The sequence below is a fragment of the Dendrobates tinctorius genome, unplaced genomic scaffold (assembly GCF_039654945.1).
Source record: "Dendrobates tinctorius isolate UK_male_01 unplaced genomic scaffold, ASM3965494v1 ptg000162l, whole genome shotgun sequence".
Lineage (NCBI taxonomy): Eukaryota > Metazoa > Chordata > Amphibia > Anura > Dendrobatidae > Dendrobates > Dendrobates tinctorius.
This window is the reverse complement of record NW_027361829.1, coordinates 2,506,304-2,531,858: the sequence shown is the minus strand read 5'-3', so window position 1 is coordinate 2,531,858 and position 25,555 is coordinate 2,506,304. Positions and strand designations below refer to the sequence as shown.

The following is a 25,555-nucleotide window of genomic DNA, read 5'->3' as shown; positions in this document are numbered from 1 at the left end:
CAGCTGTAGACTTTTCCCTCTGGCTCCCACACGTCGATGCTGGGGCCTCCGAGCCTTAGTTGGGTACAGAGCATTTATAGCTGCTATTTCCCCTGGTTTCTGCTGCAGGAACGTCAGTGTCCCTACAAACTCGGAGACCGGAATCGGGACCATGCGCTCCAGCTAGGAGTGAGCCTTAACTCTGCTCATCCTCCAGCTCCCCTTCTCATGTCCACACACTTCCCCTTCCCTGCACAGAGTGCCCTAACTTACCTCCTCCCGACCACAGAGAGCAGCTCCTCAGCAGTCAGGTTCAGAGGTCTCCCTGCTAGCCTGGAGTGGGAAATGTGTTGTGTGTTGGTTTCACTGCTAGAGAGATCCTTCATTGCTCCCAAGCTTGACAACACACTCCCTAGGAGAAAGGTTATGCCACAGTGGTGACCGTACTCTTGGGGATGCCACAAGTGCACTGAGGCCCAGCCACTGCTGGATGATGCTGCTGGTACATTGACCCAGACCACTACATTCCCCTCGCACTCTACACTGCCAGAATCTGACCCAGAGGAGACTCAGGTTCCCCTTCCCACATACTATACCACCTTACACGGTGACAAAGAGGAAGGTGCAGATGAAAGTGCAGGTTCCTTGAGCAGGTGGGGGGGCATACTCATGGGCGATGGCACTGGCACAGGGCACCGCATAGTACGCAAAAGTGTCTCTGCTGGTGGGAGGGCCTAAACAGCCAAGTGCAGTGAGATGGAAGATGGGGACGACAAGGAGTTCAGAGTAGTGCAGGGATTCCCTAGCAAGGAGACTTATGTAATTGTTTTTAATGTTGGGACAGCAATTTTTGGGGAGCACTATACTCTGGTGAATGATATATGGGGCCCACCATACACTGGAGCATTCCAAAGGTGGACATCAGACACTGGAGCAGCATTTACAGGGCCCATTATACACTAGAGCAGTAGAAATGGGGCCCATTATATATGGAGCATTATGTGGGCCCATAAGACAGTGGAGCTTCATCCATTGGGACCAACATATACTATAGCATTATGTGGAGCTCATCATATACGGTTTGAAACATTATATGGGATCAATGATTCCATATGGAGAAATATATGAGCCTCATTACTCTGTATAGCGCACTAAGCGCTGGCCATAATACTGTATGGCGTTATATACTGTCCGTTTTTGGAGGTATTGGAGAATTTAAAATGGATATCAGTCATGAGATGAAAGAAGTGAAGTATTTTTCATTGTACTATACTGCTATTTCTCTGCCGTATCGGAGCATCATGAGCTGTGGTATGTGTTAAAGGGGCGCTCTTTGGCCCTCGGCCCACGAAAACCTGGAGCCAGCCATACCCCCCCACAACTGTAGCCAAATAACCCCCATTTTTCAGTACGTAACTAGTATTATGAAGTAAATTAAGGTTGACAAGCTTAAGTAATAAGAATTGATGCTTTTGGCATTCAAATGGACACTGTAGGTGCGTTTCCTGTCCTCCTCTCACTGCCGACTTTAATTCCCCATTGACTTACATTGGGTTTCGTGTTTCGGTCGGACCCCCGACTTTTCCCTATAGTCGGCCGATTTTGCTCGACCCGACTTTGGGAAAAGTCGGGTTTCATGAAACAAAACTCGACCCTAAAAAACCAAAAGTCGCTCAACTCTACTCTTAACTACTCTTTAATTTTTGCTCTTTCGAGAGCATTATGTCATAAAAAATAATTAATAGATAACATTTTCCATATGCCTACTTTACATCTGCAAAATTTTTTAAACATAAATTTTTTGTTAGAAAGTTAAAAGGGTTAAAAGTTGACCAGCATTCTCATTTCTACAGCAAAATTTACAAAATTATTTTTTTAGGGAACATATCACATTTGAAGTGATAATCTTATATGACAGAAAATACCCAAAAATGACACCATTCTAAAAATTGCACCCCTCAAGGTCTTCAAAACCATATTCAAGAAGTTTGTTAACCCTTCAAAATGGCCACCAAAATTTGTTGTGCAATTTATGCCAGGATGCTGTTTGGGCTCATGGTAGGGCTTTGAAGTGTGTGCAAACTGTAAAGCGCTGCGGATTATATTGTTAGTGCTATATAAAATTAAAGATATATTATTATTATTGGAAACCCCCCACAAGTGACCCCATTTTGGAAACTATACACATCACAGAATTTATCTAGACGTGTGATGATTACCTTGAACCCCCAGGTGCTTAAAAGAAGTTAATAACATAGAGATGTGAAAATAAAAAATCAAATTTTTTCCACAAAAATGTTGTTTTATCCCCAAATTTTTTATTTTCACAAGGCTAACAGGAGAAAATGGACCCCAAAATAAGTTTTGCAATTACTCCTGAGTGTGCAGATACTCAATGTGTGTGGGAAAATTACTGTTTAGGTGCTTGGCATGGCTCACAAAGGAAAGAGTAACATTTTGGAATAGTCTGCGGTTGTCATGTTGAGTTTGGAGAGCCCCTGATGTGCCTAAACAGTGGAAACTGCCCACAAGTGACCACATTTAGCAAACTAGACCCCTCAAGGAATTTATCTACATGTGTGGTGAGCGCCTTGAACCCAGAGTTGCTTCACAGAATTTTACAACCTTGGTCTGTGAAAATGAAAAAAATATGATTTTCCCACATAAATGTTGTTATAGCACCATTTTTTCATTTTTACAAGGATAACATAGACCCCACCATTTATTGTGCAATTTCTCCTGAGTGCATCGGTACCCTATATGTGGTTGAAAACTAGTTTTGAGGCACACAGCAAAGCTCAGACAGGAAGAGTCACCATATCAGTGCTCAGATTTTCTTGGAATGGTTTGAGAGTGTCATGTCACATTTTCAGTGACCCTGAGGTGCCAGCAGAAACTTCCCATAAGTGACCTCATTTTACAAAATAGGGGTGCAGTGATCATATTGACATCACAGGTAAGCCACAGAATTTTGTACTATTGAGCAGTGAAGAAAAAAATAATTACATTTTTACCACAAAAATTTTACTTTTGCCCCAAATTTTACATTTTCGCAAGGAAAAATGGGTAAAATGGCACCAAAATTTGTCAGCAAATATGGCTGTACAGTACTGCTTAGCTGAATGGTGAGATTGATGAAGGACGGAGCGCTATTTGCCTCCTGGAGTGCAGATTTTCCTAGAATAGTTTGCAGACTCTATGTAAGAGCCCCTAAGTGATGGAAGTACTGAATCTCCCCTTAAGTGACCCCATTTTGGAAATTATACTCGTTTGGGAATTTATATACGGATGAGGTGAAGATTTTGACTCCATGGGTGTTTTCCAGAAACAAGAAGCAGTGGATGCTGTAGAGTGAAAATTGCAAGCTGCCATTGTAGTGCCCCGTACGTTGTCGTACCCAGTACATTTTGCCCAGCTCGTATGTCTAGAGACACGCACCCCTTAAATTAGGTGAGCTCTCTTCGCTACACAAATTCCAAACAAGTGGATGCTAAATGTGGTTTAGACACACAGGCTCAGTAGGAAGGGGGGCATTTGAATTTGGGAGTGGAGAATTTGCTGAATTTCTTTTGGGGGCGCGAGGAGCCATTTAGCTTTTCCAGAGTCTTTGTGCTACCAGTAATGTGGAATCCTCTATATTTCAGTTAACAGATGACTACCTGAGTGGTGACTTTTTGACTTGAAGCTTTTGTTGGGAACCTTTTACATAATTTTGGATCACATTTAACTGGTGCTCTTCGCTGAGCACTTTTGTGGTTTCCATCTAAATCTTCAAGTGACATGATTCAGATGATACGCCCAGTGATCAATGCACTATAATGAGGCAGCAGAGTTACTATGGAATTCATTTGGCCTCAGTTCAGCTTTATCCTTTTTTTTCAGAAGTGCAGAAAACTGTGGCGGACCATGCTTTTATGCACGCCTAAAAAGACAAATACTGCCGCATGATAGCCAGACAGCATCTACTGTACTCCCATCTGCCCCATTTTAGAGACTCTTTACCCCGGGGATCCCTCTGAATCACGTATTTCAGAGATTTACACAGAAACCCCGGTGTAAGCTCTCAACATAGAGCGCAGGATAGATGTGAACCGAGCCTTACTGTGATCTTGGGAGACAGAATGAACAAATCAACAGCAGGTGAAGAGTTGGTTTTATTTATTTTTTATGCCATGCCTTGTGTCGGTGCGATAACAGTGATACAAGATTTGCATAGTCTTTTTATGTTTGGCTGCTGGCACACACTAAAAAAAGCTTTTTATTGCAAAAATTAATTTTTGCATCAGCATGCACATTTTTTGCTGGACGACTTGATACTTTTATTGGTGCCATTTTCAGGCACATGACATTGTTTGATGACTTTCCATTCCAATTTTTGAGAAGCACAATGAACAAAAGCAAGCACTTCGGTAATTTTTTTGGGGGGGTTGTTATGCCATTCCGCATGTGGTAATATTGATAATTCAGCTTTATTCTTCGGGTCAGTACTATTACAGCGATACCACATTTATGTAGTTTTTTTAATGTTTTGGCGCTTTTACACAATATCTTTGCATCGCTTTGTCCTGAGAGCTATAACTTTTTTTATTTTTCCACTGATGGAGCTGTTGGTTGCTTATATTTTGCAGGACATGATGTTGTTTTTAGCTATTCCATTTTTATTTACATTCATCTTTTTGATGGTGTTTTCATCCAATTTTTGCTCGTTGGTATGATGAAAAAGCATTGTTTTTTGACCTTTTTTTATTTAGTTTTTCACAGTGTTTATTGAAGGGGTAAACTAATGTGACTATTTTACGGGACAGGTCGTTCCAGACCCAATGATACCTAGCATGTGTACTTTTTTTTTTTTTACATAAGAATAGAAAAATTTAATTACAATATACTTTTATTTTTTTGTATTATTTTTGAATTTTTTTTAAATATTTTTAATTTATTTTTTTTTTACTTTTTTTGCATCTAGTACCTCTAGGGCACTTTTACTTTGACAGCTCTGATCACTGTTATAAACCATTGCAATGCAGGAGCATTGCTATTCTTTATAACTGTCAGTGCTGCACAGCAATCAAGTCTTCACAATGACATCGCAGGGTTGCTGATTGGAGGGCAGAGGGGGTCCTCTCACTCTGCCTGCCTTCTAAATGCTGCGATCGTTATTGATCGCATCGTTTAGGGGGTTAAACTGCAGGAAATGCTGTGGGCACCACTCCTGGCAGTGAATGCCAAGTGTCAGCAGTGATATCAGCTGATCACCCAGTGGTGATGGCGCATGCACAGCTTCTTTGAGCAAAAAATTTGATAGGACGTACCCAGTATGTCCAAGGTCGGGAAGTACTTCCCAACCATGATGTACTGAGTACATCCAAGGTCGGAAAGTACTTCCCAACCATGACGTACTGAGTTCGTCCAAGGTCGGGAAAGGGTTAAAGCATTTTTATTATGTTTACTTACATTTTATCTGGGGGCTCCTCCCAGTCATAAGGCAGCATGATAAGGAATTTTTAAGCCAGGGGCTACCACAATGTCCCCTCAGTGAGCAACACCATTTTTTATATTTGTACATTCTCCTTAAATAGGGTCACCATATTATGAGCACTTTACCCCACATGTTTATTACAACTTATGCCATATTCACATATCAGTTTGAGATCAGTTTGTAATTAGTCAGGAGCGAATAAATTCAGCACTATTCAATACTTTCACAAATATTATTGTATTCAGGCTATTCATTACTAGGCGAGTAATTTTGGTATTCACTTTGGTATATTCGACTGACATGCTCAGCATGTTTGGCCCTTTATTTGCAGCCAATGAACATGTTGTGCTTGCTTGCCAATAACAGTAATGCCGGTGCCATGGTGTGGTATTACTGTGATTGGCTGCCTGGTCACCAGGTGTTTGTCGTGCTGTGAAGTGCAGCAAACATCACTTATGATCGGCAGGTGAAATCATCACCGCCGATCAGAGAGCCACGGTTCCAGTGCTGACAAAACACAGCGTGTGCATGCAGCTGTGATTGGAGGTATAAAGTTTACCTCCGGTCACTGGTGTCAGCTGATGGGACTACAGCACCCATCAGCCGACGCCTGCTGCTGCTAATAACAGCAAGAGCAGGCGCAGATGGGAGTATTCATCAGCCGGCTCCTGCACTGTAAATAAATAGTTTTTTCATAACCAGCCAGGCAAATCTCACAGCAGGGGGCTGAAACCCTCAGCTGTCAGCTTCAGCAAATCTGGTTTTCAATAATAGAGGGGTCCCCTTGCCATATTTTTTAATTGTTTAAATAATTAAAAAAATGGTGTGGGGTCCCCCCATTTTTTGACAACTAGCCTTGGTAAAGCAGACAGCTGGGGGCGGGTATTCTCAGGCTAGTAAGAGGACATGGATATTGACCCCCGAGCCTAAAAATAGCAGGCCGCAGCTGCCAAGAGAATGCACAGCTATTAGATGCGTGAATTCTGGCACTTTGTCTGACTCTTCCCACTTAGCCTATAGCATTGGCAAGTGGGGTAATATTTGTGGGGTTGATGTCACTTTTGTATTGTCTGGTGACATCAAGCCCACGAATTACTAATGGAGAGGCGTCTATAAAACACCTATCCATTATTAAGTCTATAGTTATATGGTAAACAAGACACAGCCAGAATAAAATCCTTTATTATAAATAAAACAAAACACACTTTTCCATTTTTATTTAAAAATAACAAGCACAGTTATACTCACATAACACCTAAATCCACTGAATCCCTTGCCTTCAGCAATAAAACAAAAATAAAAACAACCATATTCCTTACCTGTTCGTCGTTCTGTCCCAAGCTGTAATCCATGTCAGGGGGATAAACATTTTTCAACCTGGATGGTGCCAAGATTTATTTATTTATAGCGCAGACAGCAGGTGAGGAATACTCCCATCAGTCGCTCCTGCTGTCACTGTTATAAGCAGCAGCAGGTGTAGGCTGATGGGAGAAATAGTCTCAAAAGCTGCCACGTGCTGTCATTGTTCTCACTTGAATACAGCGCTCATCATTCTCCCCTGCTTGTGCTGATTGCTGGCAGACAAGGGGAGAATGATGCTTCCCTGGCACGCACAATGTGGTACTGAAGTGGCACAGGGGTGGCACACGGTTGCCACAAGTATTACACACACGGACACTGACATCTCCGCTACCGATTTGACGTTAGCATGAGTGCCGTGGGAAAATTTCTATCCGCACTCTTGCTGACGTCAGATAGATGAAGTGAGTTCATTGGCTGTGAACTCCCAGGACGTTTCTGATGACACTGGGAGCGTGTGAACTTTCTCACACTCTCGGTGATGTCAGACAGGTCCTACCAGTTCACCGCAAGACACTGGACAGCAATAGCAGACGCTGCTCAGTGTCTCTGCCAGATGACAGGTTGTATGGTCTCATCATTCAACCATGCAGACTGCCATCTGGAAGTAGTAGAGCTAAACCCGTTGAGAGACAAATGGATTATGTTCTCAGCGGAAAGGTGAAGAATATTGTTGTTTGTTATTTTAACTCTTTTGCATGAGACAATGGCGTCTGTGGATTGGGTGATGTCCTAAGTATGGTTTAATTAAGATTTATTAAAGGAGTCTGTGTCATTTTTTCAATGAAAGGGTTTTTTCTGGGTGTTTGTGTTTTTATATATTATGACTATAGGGTTAGTAATGGGGGCATCTTATTGATGCCTCTCCATCATTAAACTCTGGGTTTGATGTCACGTGACACTACAAAGGAGACATCAACCCCCATCTATCACCCCACTTGCCACCGCCATTTACAGAGTGTCCCACAACGATCTCAAGTGTACAGCAGTCACATCAGGAGATGTAACTGCTTTACCCAGCTTCTGTTGATACACTGACAGGAGATATCTGCTCCTGCAGTGCATCCCTGAGAGTTCACTGGAGTTCGTGCTCTCATTTACAGCACTACTGTGGGAGAATTTTCTCACACCGCAGTGCCGCAAATCACAGCATGAACTCTGGTAAACTGTCATGGCGGCGCAGTGATGCACTGTGGGAGGATTACCTCCTATCAGTTTATCACCAGAGGCCGGGTAGAGCAGTCACATCTCCCGATGTGAGATTGTCGTGGGACACTCGTTATTAAATGGACTACGGTGGAAAGGTAAGTATGTTGGTTGTTGGTGATTAGGTTCTTGGTGAGTATGTGCTTTTTTTTTTTTTTTTGCTTTACAATTGAAAAGTAGTATTTTCTTCAGACGACGCCTGGCTACACCCGCAGTCATTCACCCGCAGACAGACAGACACGCACATATTCTCTGCCCACACACTCTTACTCCTTCCGTTCTGCAGCGTTTTCGGCACACAACTTGGCAGGAAATTCACAAACCTTTTTACACCTGAGGTTTTGCTACAGATTTGACTGACTCAATGGAAGGCAATGGGTGCAGAAACTCTGCAGATCAGCAAAAAGAATTGACATGCTGCAGAAAACAAAATGCTGCGAATCAGGATGGAATTTTCAGCAGCATGTGCACACCAGTTCTGGATTCCCATTGATTAACATTGCTTGAGCAATACCTTGGGGATTTAGTGCAATTCCATGCAGAAAAAACATTGCGGATCCACAACAAAATCCGCAACATGTGCACATAGTCTTAAGGTATGTCAGTTTCTCACATACCACACACATCTAAAATCACTTGTATGCTTCTTACACCCTATGAGGATTTATCTACTCTGGCCCTTAAGGCCACACTGATTTTCTTCATAGTTCATCATTGCATTCTGAGAGCCATAGCCTTTCAACACAGCCATATGAGTGTTTGTATTTTTTAGCTAGTTGTCATTTTCATGGTACTGTATTGTCTTAGGATTCATATAATATATTGAAAAAAATTATTCTGTTTTTTTTGGGAGGAGGTGAGGTAGACATGGCATGTCTTTGTTTTTAGGGTGCATTAAAGGGAACCTGTCGCCCCCCAGGGCCATTTTAAGTAAAAGAGCCATCTTCAGCAGCACTAAGGCTGCATTCTGTGAAGGTGGCTCCAGGACACAATAGAGGTATGGCGGGCAATTTATAAAAGTCTGTATTTCAGTGTTCCTAGTGATAAGAAACATAAGAGCCACCTTCACAGAATGCAGCCTTAGTGCTGCTGAAGGTGGCTCTTTTACTTAAAAAGGCACTGGGGGGTAACAGGTTCCCTTTTAAGGCTAAGTTCAGATTGCGTTAGGTCATCCATTTAACGGGTCCTTTAAACGGATGCACTAACGCTAATGTCATTTTTGGTATCTTTAGCGCCATAGTGCTTACAGTATGCGTTAACGCATGGTGGCGCTCCTGTACCTAGCGCTACCATGCGTTAGCCCATACATTCCTATGCTCAGCGAACGGGTCCGTTCGCTGTGAGTTAATGCCAATGCACCCTAAAACGCTGCAAGCAGCGTTCGAGAGTGCGTCAGGAAATAACGCATACTTGCTAACGCATGCCGATTTTGGCATGCGTTAGTATGCGTTCTTAACATTGTGGGCAATGGTGCACTAACAGATTACGCCGCTATCTAACGGATCCCGCTAGTGGATTGCCCCTAACACAATGTGAACCCAGGCTAACCATGCTGGATAGAGATGAGCAAAAAAGATTTGGCCCGACCTGTACTTGAGTATTTTGTGGCAGTCGGACCAGGGCAGGTTTCCTCTTACCAGCAGCCCGTATGTAGTTTGTAATGTGAAATTTGGTGAGTGATCCACTGCCTGAATTAAAGATTTCCAGTCTAAATATGAATATTTAACAATGTATAAAACATTGCAGCTGATCTGCTATAAAGTGTGTAATTGATTTCTGTTACAGGCAGAAGAAGAGAGAGATGATATGGAGAGAGTCAAATTAGATAACAAGAGAATTCTCTTCAATCTCCTGCCAGCGCATGTTGCACAGCATTTTCTCATGTCTAATCCAAGAAATATGGTAACGTTCATATGCAATATCTTTATTTCAGACAGAATGTATGGCACAAACTGCCATCACTAAAAATGATAAATACCTGGATAATTGGAGAGTGATAAACATGAAAAAGTAGCACGGGGTCTTTGTTCTTGTGGTTATAGTGACTTCATACATTACACAATGTTTGGCATTGCTGGGGATGGGAAAATTATCATAATAATCTTTGTGGTAATATAATTATTTGAACAAACTTAACAAACTGTAAAAAAGTAGATTTTTTTTCCTGTTTGAGTAATTTTCCCACAATGAAGGCATATTCCCTATTTTATTCCTTAGAGTTAGATCTATACCTACTAAGCCAGTGTTTAAAAATAATGACAGTATATTTTATTAGAGGGAGACAAATATAACCACAAAGACGTAATTTAAAATTCACGAGGCCCTGGTGTTAATGGCATTCCATCTGCCACTTTCTCGCTGCATAAGGGGACCCAAAGATGCTGCACTCATTAGCCTTCCCTTTTCGCAATTGCTATTGAGGTTTTAGCAATTTGCCTCCAAAATACATCTTCTATACACGGAATTGTATTAGTAAAACTAGTTTATTAGGCCGGACTAGTGCTATGCGAGTGTCATGCGAGTGTAATGCGATATTTGTGTGATTTTCCCACGAACATGCATATGCTATCCATAAGCAATACGATTTTCACATGATGTTTTACATACAGCAGTTCTCTGTATGTAAAATCTCATGTTAAAATCACATTGTATAATACAACTGGAAACATCGTTTTAAAACCAAATAATCTTCAAAACATACAGTATATAGATAGACAGATAGATGGACAGATTAAAATCCGGCAGATGCCACGTACAGTATAGAATAGAATAGGTTAGGATACAATAAATCAAATAGAAATATACACATAGAATAGGTGTATATATATAAGGTGTATATATATATATATATATATATATATATACTGTGTGTATATATATATATATATATATATATATATATATATGCACTGTGTATATGTGTGTATATATATATATACAGTATATATATAGCTCAATGTATGTGTGTATGTCTGGGATTGGCATCTGCACCGTCGCAGCTACAGCCACAAAATTTTGCACAGTCACATGTCTGGACCCCGGGAGCATCATAGGCTATGTTGTGAGGCGAAATTTTAACCCCGCGCGTTCCAATTCACCAAACAAATTTGCCCCTATGTACATAATGGGGAAAAAGTATGTATGTGTGTATGTCCGGGATTGGCATTTACACCGTCGCAGCTACAGCCACAAAATTTTGCACAGTCACACGTCTGGAGCCCGAGAGCGTCATAGGCTATGTTGTGAGGCGAAATTTTAACCCCGCGCGTTCCAATTCACCAAACAATTTTGCCTATTATTCTTATCATTTCTATGGTATTATCATCCTTCTGTAAAGCTGGAAATAACACAATTTATTACCATGCCAACACAGACCACCCTCTGACACAGACAGCAGGAGGAGCCCAGTATCACAAAGGATAGGATTAGATACACGGCTCAGCAGTCAGTATCACACAGGATAGGAATAGATGCACAGCTCAGCAGACAGTATCACACAGGATAGGATTAGATACACGGCTCAGCAGACAGTATCACACAGAATAGGATTAGATACACGGCTCAGCAGTCAGTATCACACTGGATAGGATTATATACACAGCTCAGCAGTCAGTATCACACAGGATAGGATTAGATACACAGCTCAGCACACAGTATCACACAGAATAGTATTAGATACACTGCTCAGCAGACAGTATCACACAGGATAGGAATAGATACATGGCTCAGCAGACAGTATCACACAGGCTAGGATTAGATACACAGCTTAGCACACAGTATCACACAGAATAGTATTAGATACACTGCTCAATAGACAGTATCACACAGAATAGGATTAGATACACGACTCAGCAGTCAGTATCACACAGGATAGGATTAGATACACGGCTCAGCAGTCAGTATCACACAGGATAGGATTAGATACACAGCTGAGCAGTCAGTAACACACATGATAGGATTAGGTACACAGCTCAGCAGTCAGTATCACACAGGAGAGGATTAGACACATGGCTCAGCAGTCAGTATCACACAGGATAGGATTAGATACACAGCTCAGCAGTCAGTATCACACAGGATAGGATTAGATACACAGCTCAGCAGCCAGTATCACACAGGATAGCAATAGATACATGGCTCAGCAGACAGTATCACACAGGATAGGATTAGATACACAGCTCAGCACACAGTATCACACAGAATAGAATTAGATACACGGCTCAGCAGACAGTATCACACAGAATAGGATTAGATACATGGCTCTGCAGACAGTATCACACAGGATAGGATTAGATACACGGCTCAGCAGACAGTATCACACAGGATAGGATTAGATACACTGCTCAGCAGTCAGTATCACACAGGATAGGATTAGATACATGGCTGAGCAGTCAGTAACACACGATAGGATTAGATACACAGCTCAGCAGAAAGTATCACATAGGAGAGGATTAGGTACACAGCTTCAGCAGACATTATCACACAGGATAGGGTTAGATACACATACACATGTTGTTTATCAAAAGGCTCTTGAATTAGTTGAAAATAAAATACTATCAATACTTAGGTAATCATTTAGTTTATTTGTGTTGCAAATCTGTAGTGTTGAATATATGATGTGAAATGTTTTTATGTACAATATAATCATTCTAATTTGTTATGACTAACCACAGTTGGTTACTATGCCTGTGTGTGTTTATTTAACCCTTTACAAACTTTAGGATTCGTAATGGATAGGTGTCTTATTGACACCTCTCGATTACTAAGTTGGGCTTAATGTCACCTTACAATACAAAGGTCACATTAACCGCTTATTACCCCTTATGCCACTGCTACAGGGAAGTGGGAAGAGAGAGGCTAAGTGCCGGAATTGGTGCATCTTACAGATGCGCCATTTCTGGGGTGGTTGGGGGCAGATGTTTTTAGTCAGGGGGCTAATAACCATGGTCCCTTTCTAGGCTATTAATATCTGCACTCAGTCACTGGCTTTCCCTCTTTGGCGCAGAAAATTGCATGGGAGCCCATGCCTTTTTTTTCCGTGAAAACATTCTTTTATTAAATACATACAGGTCCTAAATTTTACATACACATACTACTATGCATAACACAAAAACCCATGAAAGTTGAAAATGGCACAACAGCTCACTGCGATAAATGATCAAACAAAAAAGAAAACCAGTGTAACATGCCAATAAAATTAATTATACTTTATTTAATAAATTCACAATTAGAAAAAATAGTATGCAAAACATTAAATCACATTTCAAGGTCACTGCTGAAACATCATAGGAGTAAACAGCGCCATAAGTCCGACCAACTTGTTATATAACCTAGTGCACAGAGTACTTGACTGAAATAGCCATAGAAAATCTGCAATCCCCAGTATTGACAGTCTGTAGTAAACATAGATTTCTTATGGCTATTTCTGTGAAGTACTAAGTGCACTATTTTACATAACAAGTAGTTCGGACTTATGATGTTGTTTACTCCTATGATTTTTCAGTAGTGACCTTAAAATATGATTTGATGTTTTGCATACTATTCTAATTGTGAATTTATTTAATAAAGTATGATTAATTTTATTGGCATGTTACACTTGTTTTCTTTTTTGTTTGATCATTTATACACATACAGTACTACTCACAGTATTAGTCACTGACATCTATAAATCTAACTGTTCTGCATGGGTTTACTGTATGTAATCCATGTCTCATATCCTGATGGCTTCAGCAATGATTTTACAGAAGCTGACAAATGAATTACCGGCTTCTCTTCTATCTCTCTCTCTCTCTATATCTATCTATCTATCTATCTATCTATCTATCTATCTATCTATCTATGTGTGTGTTTATCACTGATATGTGTGTGTGTATATATAGTGGTGTGACTGGTGGTCAAGTGGTTAATGGAAGGTATGTGTCACAGGGATGGCAGCTCCCTGTGATGTAGCCCAGAGTGTTTTCTTACGTAGTTGTTGTTCACATTTGGACTGCTACCCATGTGCATGTGCCACACACCATGGTGAGGTGGTTCACTGTCCCTGTTTTGTCTGAAGAGATATGTGTGTGTTTGTGAATCTGCAGGACCTGTGATGAGGTCATGATCATGTGACAAGCCATGTGATAGGTAACTGGGAATGGTTACAGCTATCTAAAGCAGGCGTGTTGCATATGTGAGGAGAGTGTCTTGGAGACTGTCAGCCCAGACAGAGCTCCCATGTTCCAGGCTCAGACGTCGCATAGCCTGGGGAAGCCGTGCCGGCGACTCCGAGCCAAAAGGAGTGGACGATCTTATAAACCGTGTGATACTGACCGGGGTCAGAGAGAAATGTGTACAGGATGCCTCTGCGGTAAGAGGGATCTGGAAACCTGCGTGGCCAACAGGTAACGGTCTTGAAAACCATGTGGTACTGACCAGGGTCAGAAAGAGACTGTGTGAACTAAGGAAAAGAGGGATCCGCAAACCTGTGTGGGCGATCCAACAGGTAACAGTATTGACAACCGTGTGTTATACTGACCGGGGTCAGTGAAAGACTGTGTGAGAAGTGGCTATAGGGTGCCTCTGTGGATAAGAGGTACCCAGGAACCTGTGTGGCCGATCCAACAGGTAACGGTCTTGACAATCGTGTATTATACTGACCGGGGTCAGTGAGAAGTATTTTCCGAAAGAGACTGTATCTGTATCCATGTGTTAAAGCTGAATATTTAACAGACAGTGTAATGGCTGCTGGAACTGTCTAAATATTAAACTGTATGGCTTAATTTTAAAATATTAATATTTTATATATATATATATATATATATTTATATTCTATCTTTTCTATTCTTAACATGTCAGTGTGATTTTACAGTAGCCGGACATGAATTGCCGGCTTTTCAAAGGACACCGGTGCGTAAAAACTGGACAGCACACGCATTGTGAGAGTGCTGTGCGATTTTTTTTTTTTCTTTAATTTTTTTTCTTTCCTCGCAACCATTGACTTGCATTGGTGAGTCTCGTCCGACATATGCAGCAATGCGCAGCATGCTGCAATTTTTTTATCAGTCCGATTTCGTCTAAGAAAAAAAATCGCAAATGAGATGTCACCCATTGAATAACATTGGTCAGAGTGCAATCTGATTCTTTATCGGCTTGCACTCGGCCGTATTTCTCGTAAGTGAGTATGAACCCTAATTGGCAGAAATCTGTACTGATGTTTTTATCCAATTCATATGAAAACTTTTTCTATCCACCAAGCATTGGCAGTAGTTTCCTCATTTAAATATCTAGGGTTTTACATTTTTAGACTTTTTGCTCTGTTTTAGGAGGACCAGTTAACCTATTTAAATCCAAACTTAATACCTGGGCCAAACTGCCTCTTTCTATGGTGGATTGTGTTACTCTACCAAAGATGATTCTGCAGCCCAAATGCTTAATTGTTGTGCAGATTGTGACAACTAATGTCCCTCCACTATTTGTTGACCACTTTTATTTGGAAATCTTACCTGCAAAATCCAAATGTTTGTGTATGAATGGTGTTATTGGATTTATAATTGTATTATGTTTTAGGGCAGCTATGAAACATGATACCATGGTTTCAAACTTCCCCTATGTTAGGTGCCAGGATTCTCCCACAGCACGGGATGGATCTCAAGCCTTGTCTGGTGCTGTGGTCTCGCATTCAGACTCGGCCTCTGAGATGACTGCTCAGCACAGACTTTGGTCCCAGCGCCTTGCCCAGGCTCATGCTGCACGTGTAGTTACTGCTGGCCCTCCAGCTAAGCCTATGGTGACTACTAGTTTACACATGCATCGCTGTGCTCTGGAGCCTAAGTCCAGATTTCGCCCTACTGAGCATGTGCATGATATGGTGCCTTCCCATTGGTGTTCCGACGTCAGGTGCTCTGGTGATGTGGCAGCTTCAGAATGGTCCACAGGCAAGGTCCTGTCTGTCTGGACTTGAGCAAGGTATAAAATGCTCTCAATGGTACATGACTGTGCGCTAGTATCATGTGTGTTTGGATGCTATATCACCCTGTGTGCAGGTGTGCCGCTAATAGTACTGCAAGTGTTGGTCTAGACAGGCAATGTACGAACAGCATCTGCACCGGGCATCTTCAGGCGAATGTGCTAAAGCACACCGTGTGTCAGAGCAAGGTCAACCACCAGCTTAGTCTACCCTGGGGGGTTAAGTTATAGGGACCCCAATTAGTATTTTTCTATACAGCTGTGCAATCTAACAGGATATAGTCATTTTTGCTTTGCTTCATAGTACTGCTCTGTGGTGTAACAGAACTTGTTACTTTGTGCTCTGTGCACACTGAGTGACATTTAACTCAGTGTGCTTTAAGTGTTTTCTTGCAGCCTTGCTCCACCATTGTGCAAGCCGTGGTTTCTCCATCACCGCATGGTAGACCCCAGGTTGCGAACGCACCTTATTATAATTTCTTATTTGGTGCGTTCCGCCAATCCTAACACCATATGCCAGTGGCTTATTTTTTTCCTTTACTTCCATGGTGGGCAGGCTTTTTTTGTTTCTTGAGTATAAGTTGTTATGCATGCAATGTGTAGGAGCTAGTGTTGAGCATTCCGATACCGCAAATATCGGGTATCGGCCGATATTCGCGGTATCGGAATTCCGATACTGATTTCCGATACTTTTTGCATATCGAATACCGGAATCGGAAGTTCCCATAATGCTATGAGCCAGTTTGATTTGATTCAGCCAATGACAATCCTCAGAAGAGTGGGCACATCCTGTTAGGCATGGAGGCATGTTAACTAATGGCATGGCTGTGATTGGCAGCTGAAATGATGTCATGATGCACTATAAAAGCCGCCGCCGCCATTTAGGGTTCACTCTGCTGTGAATTCAGTTAGGGACAGGCTGCTGTTCAAGACTCTGAGGGACAGTTAGAGATAGCGATTTTCCAAATAATATTGTGCTTTACTCAGGCTACATTATCAATCAGTGTAGCTTTCTTTTGCCTTGCAGCGCTGTTCACAGCTGTCTGCAAGGTCTGTATGAGTGCAGCTCACACTGTGTAGTGTGTCTTGCAGCCACGTCTGGTTGTAGGCTGCTCAGCATGCATCACTGCCTCACACATATTTTTCTTTTATTGCTGCAAATTTTTCATTAATTCTCCTATTAGTGTGCATCCATCCGTATCCATATACATTGGTTGCAAAAACTATAGGAGTAGATAGCGGAGCCTTTCTGCAGCCTTTCAGTGCTAGTGCCCAGTTATCTGCACTGTTCACGGTTGTCTGAGAGGTCTCTGTGTGTGAGTGCAGCTCACGCTGTAGTGTGTCCTGCAGCCACGTCTGGTTGTAGGCCGCTCAGCGTGCGTCACTGCCTCACACATATTTTTCTTTTATTGCAGCTCATTTTTCATTAATTCTCCTATTAATGTGCATCCATTCGTATCCATATACATTGGTTGCAAACGCTATAGGAGTAGACAGCGGAGCCTTTCTGCAGCCTTTCAGTGCTAGTGCCCAGTTATCTGCACTGTTGACGGCTGTCTGAGAGGTCTCTGTGTGTGAGTGCAGCTCACGCTGTAGTGTGTCCTGCAGCCATGTCTGGTTGTAGGCCGCTCAGCGTGCGTCACTGCCTCACACATATTTTTCTTTCATTGCAGCTCATATTTCATTAATTCTCCTATTAGTGTGCATCCATCCGTATCCATATACATTGGTTGGTTGCAAACACTATAGGAGTAGATAGAGGAGCTTTTTTTCTGGCTTGTGCCCTGCAGCCGCAGCCAGATTAGTGTTACCCTATTTTTTGGAGCCTCATCTATTGCATTGTAGGTTACCTTCCTGCATTGTAATAGCTCCAAAAAGTTTGTGATACTATCGCTTTCACATCTTTGGTCACATCCTTTTTGTTTTTTTGAAAAAAACAAAACAAAATAAAGTTCACCAAACACTCCACTTGACAGTTGTGTAGGCCACATTAGCTCATATTAAAGTGTAGTCCACACACTTTATAAAATTAGTGTTTCTTATACCTATTAGCAGCTGTTCAGGAATAAGCACACTAAGCCCCTCCTTTGATCTTTTCTGCCTATCTTTATCAGTCCACCAAGATGAAGAAGGCAGGGAGTAAGGCACATGGTCGTGGGTGTGGAGTTGCAGCAGGGAGAGGATGCGGGGATTCAGCAGGGTGAGGACTTGGGGATTCTGTGCCTGCTGCGGGCACCAGTGAGTCAGCATCTCCCAGTTTTACCAGGCAACAGTCCTTTATGCGCAGCTTTGTAGGACCTCGCCGTACCCCACTGCTGTGGGATGAACAAATTGAAGCCATTGCCGGATGGATGGCAGCTAACGCATCGACTTCAATGACATCCACATCCTCTCAGGGCCAGAGCACTGAAGAGCAACCATCTGTCTCTTCACCACCTGCCAAATTGCCCAGGCAATCAGAGAGCCCTGGACAGGAGCCATCTCAGTCTCTACTTCTGTTCTCTGAATCTGTTGGCTTGGAAAGAGGGGGCCAGCCAAGCAGCATTCAAGAATGTGAAGAAGAGGGAATATGCAGTGATGCGCAACTTCTTTGTTCCTCTGAATCTGAAGTGGCGGGTGGGCCAGTGCCTATGGTCAGCACACCTCAGTACGCATCAGATGATGAGACTCAGGTGCCACTTTCTGGTGCGTACGGTGCTGGCGAGACTACCCAGGTGAAGCAGGTGTTTGAAGAGGGTAGTGTAGAGGATGAGGTCCTTGACCATCATGGCGTGAAGAACAGGAAGGTGGTGGGAGCAGCTCTGAGGAAGAGATTCCCCGAATAGCCAAAACAGGAGGGAGAGGGAGGGGGCAGATTTGGTTGCCTGTAGCCTCCACTTCGGCACCCGTTGGAGCATTCCTCTTCCAAAAGCCAAAACGGGCGCTCCCAAGACTTGCAGTGCGTGGTCCTTTTTTGACAAAGTTGCAGATGACATTTGCTTTGTCAAATGCAAGCTGTGTCACCAGAAAGTCAAAAGGGGGAAAAGTGTCAGCAACCTCAATACCACGAATATGTGGAAACGTGCGGCTCAAGCATGTGGTGGAGTTACAAAGACACACTGAAGACATAGGCCAACCTACAGCACCACCTACCACCTCTTCAGCTCGTGTTGTAGCTTCTTCCTCCAGCTCACACACAGCTGGTTCGGCTTCCTCACAGGATCGCCATGGAAGAACCTCTGGCTCTGTTGTCCGGAGACCCAGTGACATTCCACCCACAGCACCACGTTCCCGTTCATCCTCACACTCCCAGGCCACTCTACAGCCATCGGTAGCACAGGCATGGGAGAAAAGGCAGCCATACTCGGCAAACCATCCCCGAGCACAGGCTCTGAATGCTGGCATTGCCAAACTACTGGCCCTAGAAATGCTCTCATTCAGGCTGGTGGAGACTGACACCTTCCGGATCTTCATGGCATTGGCAGTCCCACAACACACCATGGCCAGTCGCTTTTATTTCAGCAGGCAAGCTGTCCCTGCCCTGCAAAAGCATGTGGAGGGAAAAATTAAACATGCGCTAGTAAATGCCGTCAGTAGCAAGGTCCACCTGACCACCGATGTGTGGACCACTAATCATGGACAGGGACGATACCTTTCCCTCACTGCCCATTGGGTCAATGTTGTGGAGCCGGGTACAGATCTTGAGAGTGGCGCTGTACGTGTTCTGCCAACTCCAAGGATTGCAGGAATCCAGTCTATACACATTGACTCCTCCTCATACTCCAGTTCCTCAGAATCAGCGCTGCAGGAGCCTGTTACGACCGATATGAGCACAGCCACGACCAAACGTCAACAGGCTGTACTGAAATTAATTTCTTTGGGGTATCGAAGCCACACAGCGCAGGAATTCTCTGGAATGCCATCAGCAGGAGAGCGACGTGAGGTTTGTGCCAGCGAATCTCCAGCCAGGCTTGGTAGTGTGTGACAATGTCCGAAATCTGGTGGCAGCTCTGGGCCTAGGCAACCTCACTCACATCCCATGTCTGGCACATGTGCTGAACTTGGTCATGGAGAGCTTTCTGAGGGACTATCCGGATCTTGATGCACTGCTGCACAAGGTCCGCATAGAGTGCGCTCACTTGCGGTGTTCCCGCATGGCAAGATCGCGCATTGCAGCTCTGCAGTGCCGATTACGCCTTCCGGAACATCACATCATATGTGACCTACCCACCAGGTGGAATTCAACGTTACATATGTTGGAGCGGTTGTGTGAGCAGCAGGCAGCACTCATGGAGAACCAGCTGCATCAGGCTCAAACAAGTCGCACTGTGCGCCGGTCACACTTCAGCACCACTGAGTGTGCCTCTATGACGGACATCTGCCTCGTTTTGCATGCTTTCGATGATTCCACGCGGATGGCGAGTGCAGATGCTGCACTAGTCAGCATGACTGTCCCCCTTATCTGCCTGCTTCAAAAAACACTGCAATCACTAAGGGAGGAGGTTTTGGAAGAGGCGGAGGATGAGGAGTCACAAATTCCATCTGCTTCTGGACAGTCTGCGCTATGTGGTTCCTCACAAATTCCTAGGCATGGGACACTTTGTGAGGAGGATGAGGAGGAGTCAATGGAGGACGAAGACATCTCTCCAGAGGAGAGAGGTACACAATGCTCTAGTCAGTATGCACAGCGAGGGTGGGGTGATGCAGAGCAGGCAGAGATGACGCCTCAAGCAGGGGACAGCGTTTCTTTGGCAGTTGGGAGTCTGCAGCACATGTTTGATTTCATGCTGCGGTGCCTGAGAAAAGACCGCCGCATCACCCACATTCTCAACACGGCTAATTATTGCTGATTATTGGGTGTACACCCTCCTAGATCCTCGCTACAGGGACAACTTACAAAGCCTCATAACACCGTTGAACCGGGAGCGTAAAATGCGGGAGTACCAAGAGACACTGGTGCATTCCATCATGTTCTCCATTCCACCCGAGAGCAGTGCTGCTAGTGCTTTACAAATCAGCTCAGTGCGTCGAGGCAGTGGAGGAAGCTCTGCACAAAGAGAGAGCAGAGGCAGAGCCTCAGCACAAGGCGAGACCAGTATGGCCCAAAAGTGGCAAAGTTTTGTGTGCCCGCCACAAATGTCTACACCATCACAGACGGCTCCAGTCAGCAGGAGGCAACGTTTCCGTCAGATGGTGACAGACTACATGTCTTGCCCTGTCAGTGTACTCCCAGATGACACTTCCCCCTTCAAGTTTTGGGTCTCTAAGCTGGATACATGGCAAGAGCTTAGCCAGTATACATTGGAGGTGCTGGCTTGCCCTGCCGCTAGTGTATTATCGGAACGCGTCTTTAGTGCCGCAGGTGGTGTACTAACAGACTGTCGCACGCGACTATCGTCCGATAACGTTGACCAGCTTACTTTTCTGAAAATGAACAAGGCCTGGATATCGCCAGAATTTGCCAGTCCTCTTCCAGAATAAATAATTGGTTTGCAATAGTATCCAGGTCTCCTGTTGTGTTCATGTTTCTACCACCTGAACTGTAATCCCTGGGCTCCAACACCGCCAGTTGTTGTTCAGAAGTGCCGTCTGCACAGAGAAAAACACATGCTCCAGTGTTAGTGGGGTTCAGTAACGCTAGCTGATCCCTGCTGTGTGTCCGGCAATGTCTACTGCTGCCTCCACATTCACACTACTACTGATTTCAAACTTGCTCCAATAAGGCCTCTGGCTCCACTCTGCCTCTAGTATTTCCCCAGGCCTCCAACACTGCCAGTTGCTGCTCAGAAGTGCCGTCTGCACAATCAACACTTGTTCCTGTGTTACTGGGGTTCAGTAACGTCAGCTGAAGCCCTGATGTGTGTCTGGCAATGTCTCCTGCTCTGTCCACATTCCCCCCTGATGTGTGTCCGGCAATGTCTCCTGCTCTGTCCACATTCCCACTACTAGTAGTGAGAATGTGGACAGAGCAGGAGACATTGCTGGACACACATCAGGGGATCAGCTGACGTTACTGAACCCCAGTAACACAGGAACAAGTGTTGATTGTGCAGACGGCACTTCTGAGCAGCATCTGGCGGTGTTGGAGGCCAGGGGAAATACTGGAGACAGAGTGGAGGCAGAGGCCTAATTGGAGCTCGTTTACAAGAGATATTAAACTTGATGAAATTAGGCCTCAGCCTACACCCTGATTGACCCTGGGCTCCAACATCGCCAGTTGTTGCTTGAAAGTGCTGTCTGCACAGAGAAAAAGACATGCTCCTGTGTTAGTGGGGTTCAGTAACGCCAGCTGCTCCCCTGCTGTGTGTACGACAAAGTCTCCTGCTGCCTCCACATTCAAACTACCTCAGATTTTACACTTGCTCCAAGTAGGCCTCAGCCTACACAATGATTGATCCTGGGCTTCAACACAGCCAGTTGTTGCTCAGAAGTGCCGTCTGCACAGAAAAAAACACTAGCTCCTGTGTTAGTGGGGTTCAGTAATGCCAGCTGCTCCCCTGCTGTGTGTCCGACAAAGTCTCCTGCTGCCTCCACATTCAAACTATATCCGATTTTACACTTGCTCCAAGTAGGCCTCAGCCTGCTCCATGATTGATCCTGGGCTCCAATATCGCCAGTTGTTGCTCTGAAGTGCCATCTGCAATTGAAAAAAACTCTAGCTCCTGTGTTAGTGGGGTTCAGTAACGCCACCTGCTCCCCTGCTGTGTGTACGGCAAAGTCTCCTGCTGCCTCCACATTCAAACTACCTCAGATTTTCAACTTGCTCCAAGTAGGCCTCAGCCTGCTCCATGATTGATCCTGGGCTCCAACATCGCCAGTTGTTGCTCAGAGGTGCCGCCCGCACAGAAAACAACACTAGCTCCTGTGTTAGTGGGGTTCAGTAACGCCAGCTGCTCCTGTTGTGAGTTCATTTTTCCCTTCACCATTGAGGTCTGATGAACTCCCTCCTCTAGTGAAGGAAGGTAGTGAGACTGATTACCAAACACCTGGGCAGCTAGATGATGACTGGGTGGCTGGAATTGAGCACTGGATGTAAGGCTGCCGACGCCCTTCTTCCTGGCTGGTGATTTTCCTGCTGGATTCTTGGAGACCAGTCTGATTCCTGCATCTCAAAGCTAAGTTTTTCTGCTCTGCTTTGTACTCTTCAGTTTTGTTTTTGTTTTGCCTTGTTTTTTGGGAGTTCTGCCATCCCCGGCCGGGGGTGAGCTGAATTCCATTTTTGTCTCTGATCTGTTGATCTTTTGCTCTGTCTTCAGAATATACCTGAGTGCTTATATAGTCTTTTGAAGCCTAGCGACTTCAGGGCCTGTTTTTCCTATCAGTCGGTTGGCTCATTTTGATAGGGTTTTTGCGGATGGCAGACAGCAGCTTTCCTATCCTGTCCTATGTAGTTAGCTTGGGCCCCATCATTTGCTCAACCTAAGTTTCTTCTGGCAATTACTCTGATCTGCTCCCTGTCCACATTTTCCGCCAAGGCTTTTGTGGATTCAGGAGCATCTCTGAACTTGATGGACTTGGATTTTGCTAAACGTTGTGGATTTCCTATGACACCTCTGCGGACGCCTATCCCTTTGAGGGGTATTGATGCTACTCCTTTGGCGAAGAATAAACCTCAGTTTTGGACCCAGGTGGTAATGCGGGTCGCCCCAGACCATCAAGAAAATTGCAGATTTTTGGTGTTGCATAATTTGCATGATACCATTGTTCTGGGGTTTCCCTTGTTGCAAATCCGTAATCCAGTTCTGGATTGGAAATCTTTGTCTGTGGTGAGTTGGGGTTGTCGGTGTGCCCTTAGTGATGCTCCTGTTTTCTCCACCTCTCCCCAGTCACATGATGTTCCTGACTATTTGGCTGACTTTTATGATGTATTTAGTGAGAATGAGTCTGCATCTTTGCCTCCTCATAGGAGTTATGACTGTGCTATTGAGCTGAACCCCGGGTGTAAATTCCCCAAGGGTCGGCTTTTCAATTTATCTGTACCCGAGCACGAGGCTATGCGATCCTATATTAAGGAGGCAATGGAGAAGGGTCATATTAGACCATCATCTTCACCCTTAGGTGCTGGTTTTTTTTTTGTGGCTAAAAAGGATGGTTCATTAAGGCCTTGTATTGACTATCGTGCCCTCAACAAAATTACTGTTAAATATCAGTATCGCTACCCCTGATTTCTGATCTATTCTCCAGAGTTAAAGGTGCTTGCTGGTTTACCAAGCTTGACCTCAGGGGGGTGTATAATCTTATTCGCATTAAGCATGGGGATGAATGGAAGACGGCGTTTAATACTCCGGAGGGACATTTTGAGTACCTGGTGATGCCTTTTGGGCTCACTAATGCCCCTTCTGTCTTCCAGTGCTTCATGAACGATATATTCCGAGACTTTGTGGATACATTTTTGATTATCTATCTGGATGATATTTTGATCTTCTCCAAGAATTGGGACTCTCATGTGGAACATGTTCGGACTGTGTTCCGGATTTTGAGGGAGAATTCCCTGTATGTCAAGGGATCGAAATGCCTTTTTGGGGTACAGAGGATTTCATTTTTGGGATTTATTTTGTCTCCGTCAACTATTGAAATGGACCCGGCCAAGGTACAGGCCTTTTATGATTGGGTTCAGCCCACTTCTTTGAAGGCCCTCCAGAAGTTTTTGGGTTTTGCTAATTTTTATCGGAAATTTATAGCTAATTTTTCTGGTATTGCCAAGCCATTGACGGATTTGACTAGGAAGGATGCTGATGTGCTGAATTGGTCTCCGGAGGCTGTTTCTTCCTTTCAGGAGCTGAAGCGAAGATTCACTTCTGCTCCGGTTTTGCGGCAACCTGATGTCTCACTCCCGTTTCAGGTGGAGGTGGACGCTTCTGAGATTGGTGCAGGAGCGGTGTTGTCCCAAAAAGATCCTGTGACATCTAAAATGAATCCTTGTGCTTTCTTTTCCCGAAAGTTCTCCCCGTCCGAACGTAACTATGATGTGGGGAATCGGGAACTGTTGGCCATGAAGTGGGCATTTGAGGAGTGGAGACATTGGTTGGAGGGAGCCAAACACCAAGTCGTGGTCCTTACTGACCACAAGAATTTGATTTACCTGGAGTCGGCAAAGCGCTTGAATCCTAGACAGGCTAGGTGGGCCTTGTTTTTCACACGTTTTGATTTTGTGGTCTCTTTTCTTCCGGGCACTAAGAATGTCAAGGCAGACGCCCTCTCTAGGAGTTTCCTTGCTGATTCTCCTGTTGTGACTAAGCCTGCTACCATCTTAGGTGAGGGGGTAGTTCTTTCTGTCATCTCGCCCGATTTGAGACGTGCCCTGGAAGAGTTTCAGGAGGACAAACCTGAGCGTTGTCCCAGTGGAAAGTTGTATGTTCCTGACCAGTGGAGGAAGAGAGTGATGTCTGAAGTTCATTGCTCTGCATTGGCTGGTCATCCAGGTATTTTTGGTACTAGAGATCTTGTGAGTCGATCTTTTTGGTGGCCCGCCTTGTCTCGTGATGTCAGGAATTTTGTGCAGTCCTGTGGGACTTGCTCCCGGTCTAAACCTTGTTCTCGCTCTAGTGGCTTGTTGATGCCTTTGCAGGTGCCCAGGAGGCCATGGACCCATATTTCAATGGATTTTATCTC

At 44.2% G+C, this 25,555-nt stretch overlaps 1 protein-coding gene across 1 annotated transcript in view; it reads left to right on the top strand.

Annotated features, from left to right (window-relative positions):
• The window catches only part of ADCY1 (adenylate cyclase 1), a 1,907,157-nt gene that overhangs the window by 1,786,236 nt on the left and 95,366 nt on the right, over window positions 1-25,555 (top strand). Inside the window, exon 15 of the mRNA XM_073549833.1 lies at window positions 9,806-9,922. Coding sequence (XP_073405934.1) covers window positions 9,806-9,922 — 117 coding nt within the window. The remainder of the gene's footprint in view (window positions 1-9,805; window positions 9,923-25,555) is intronic.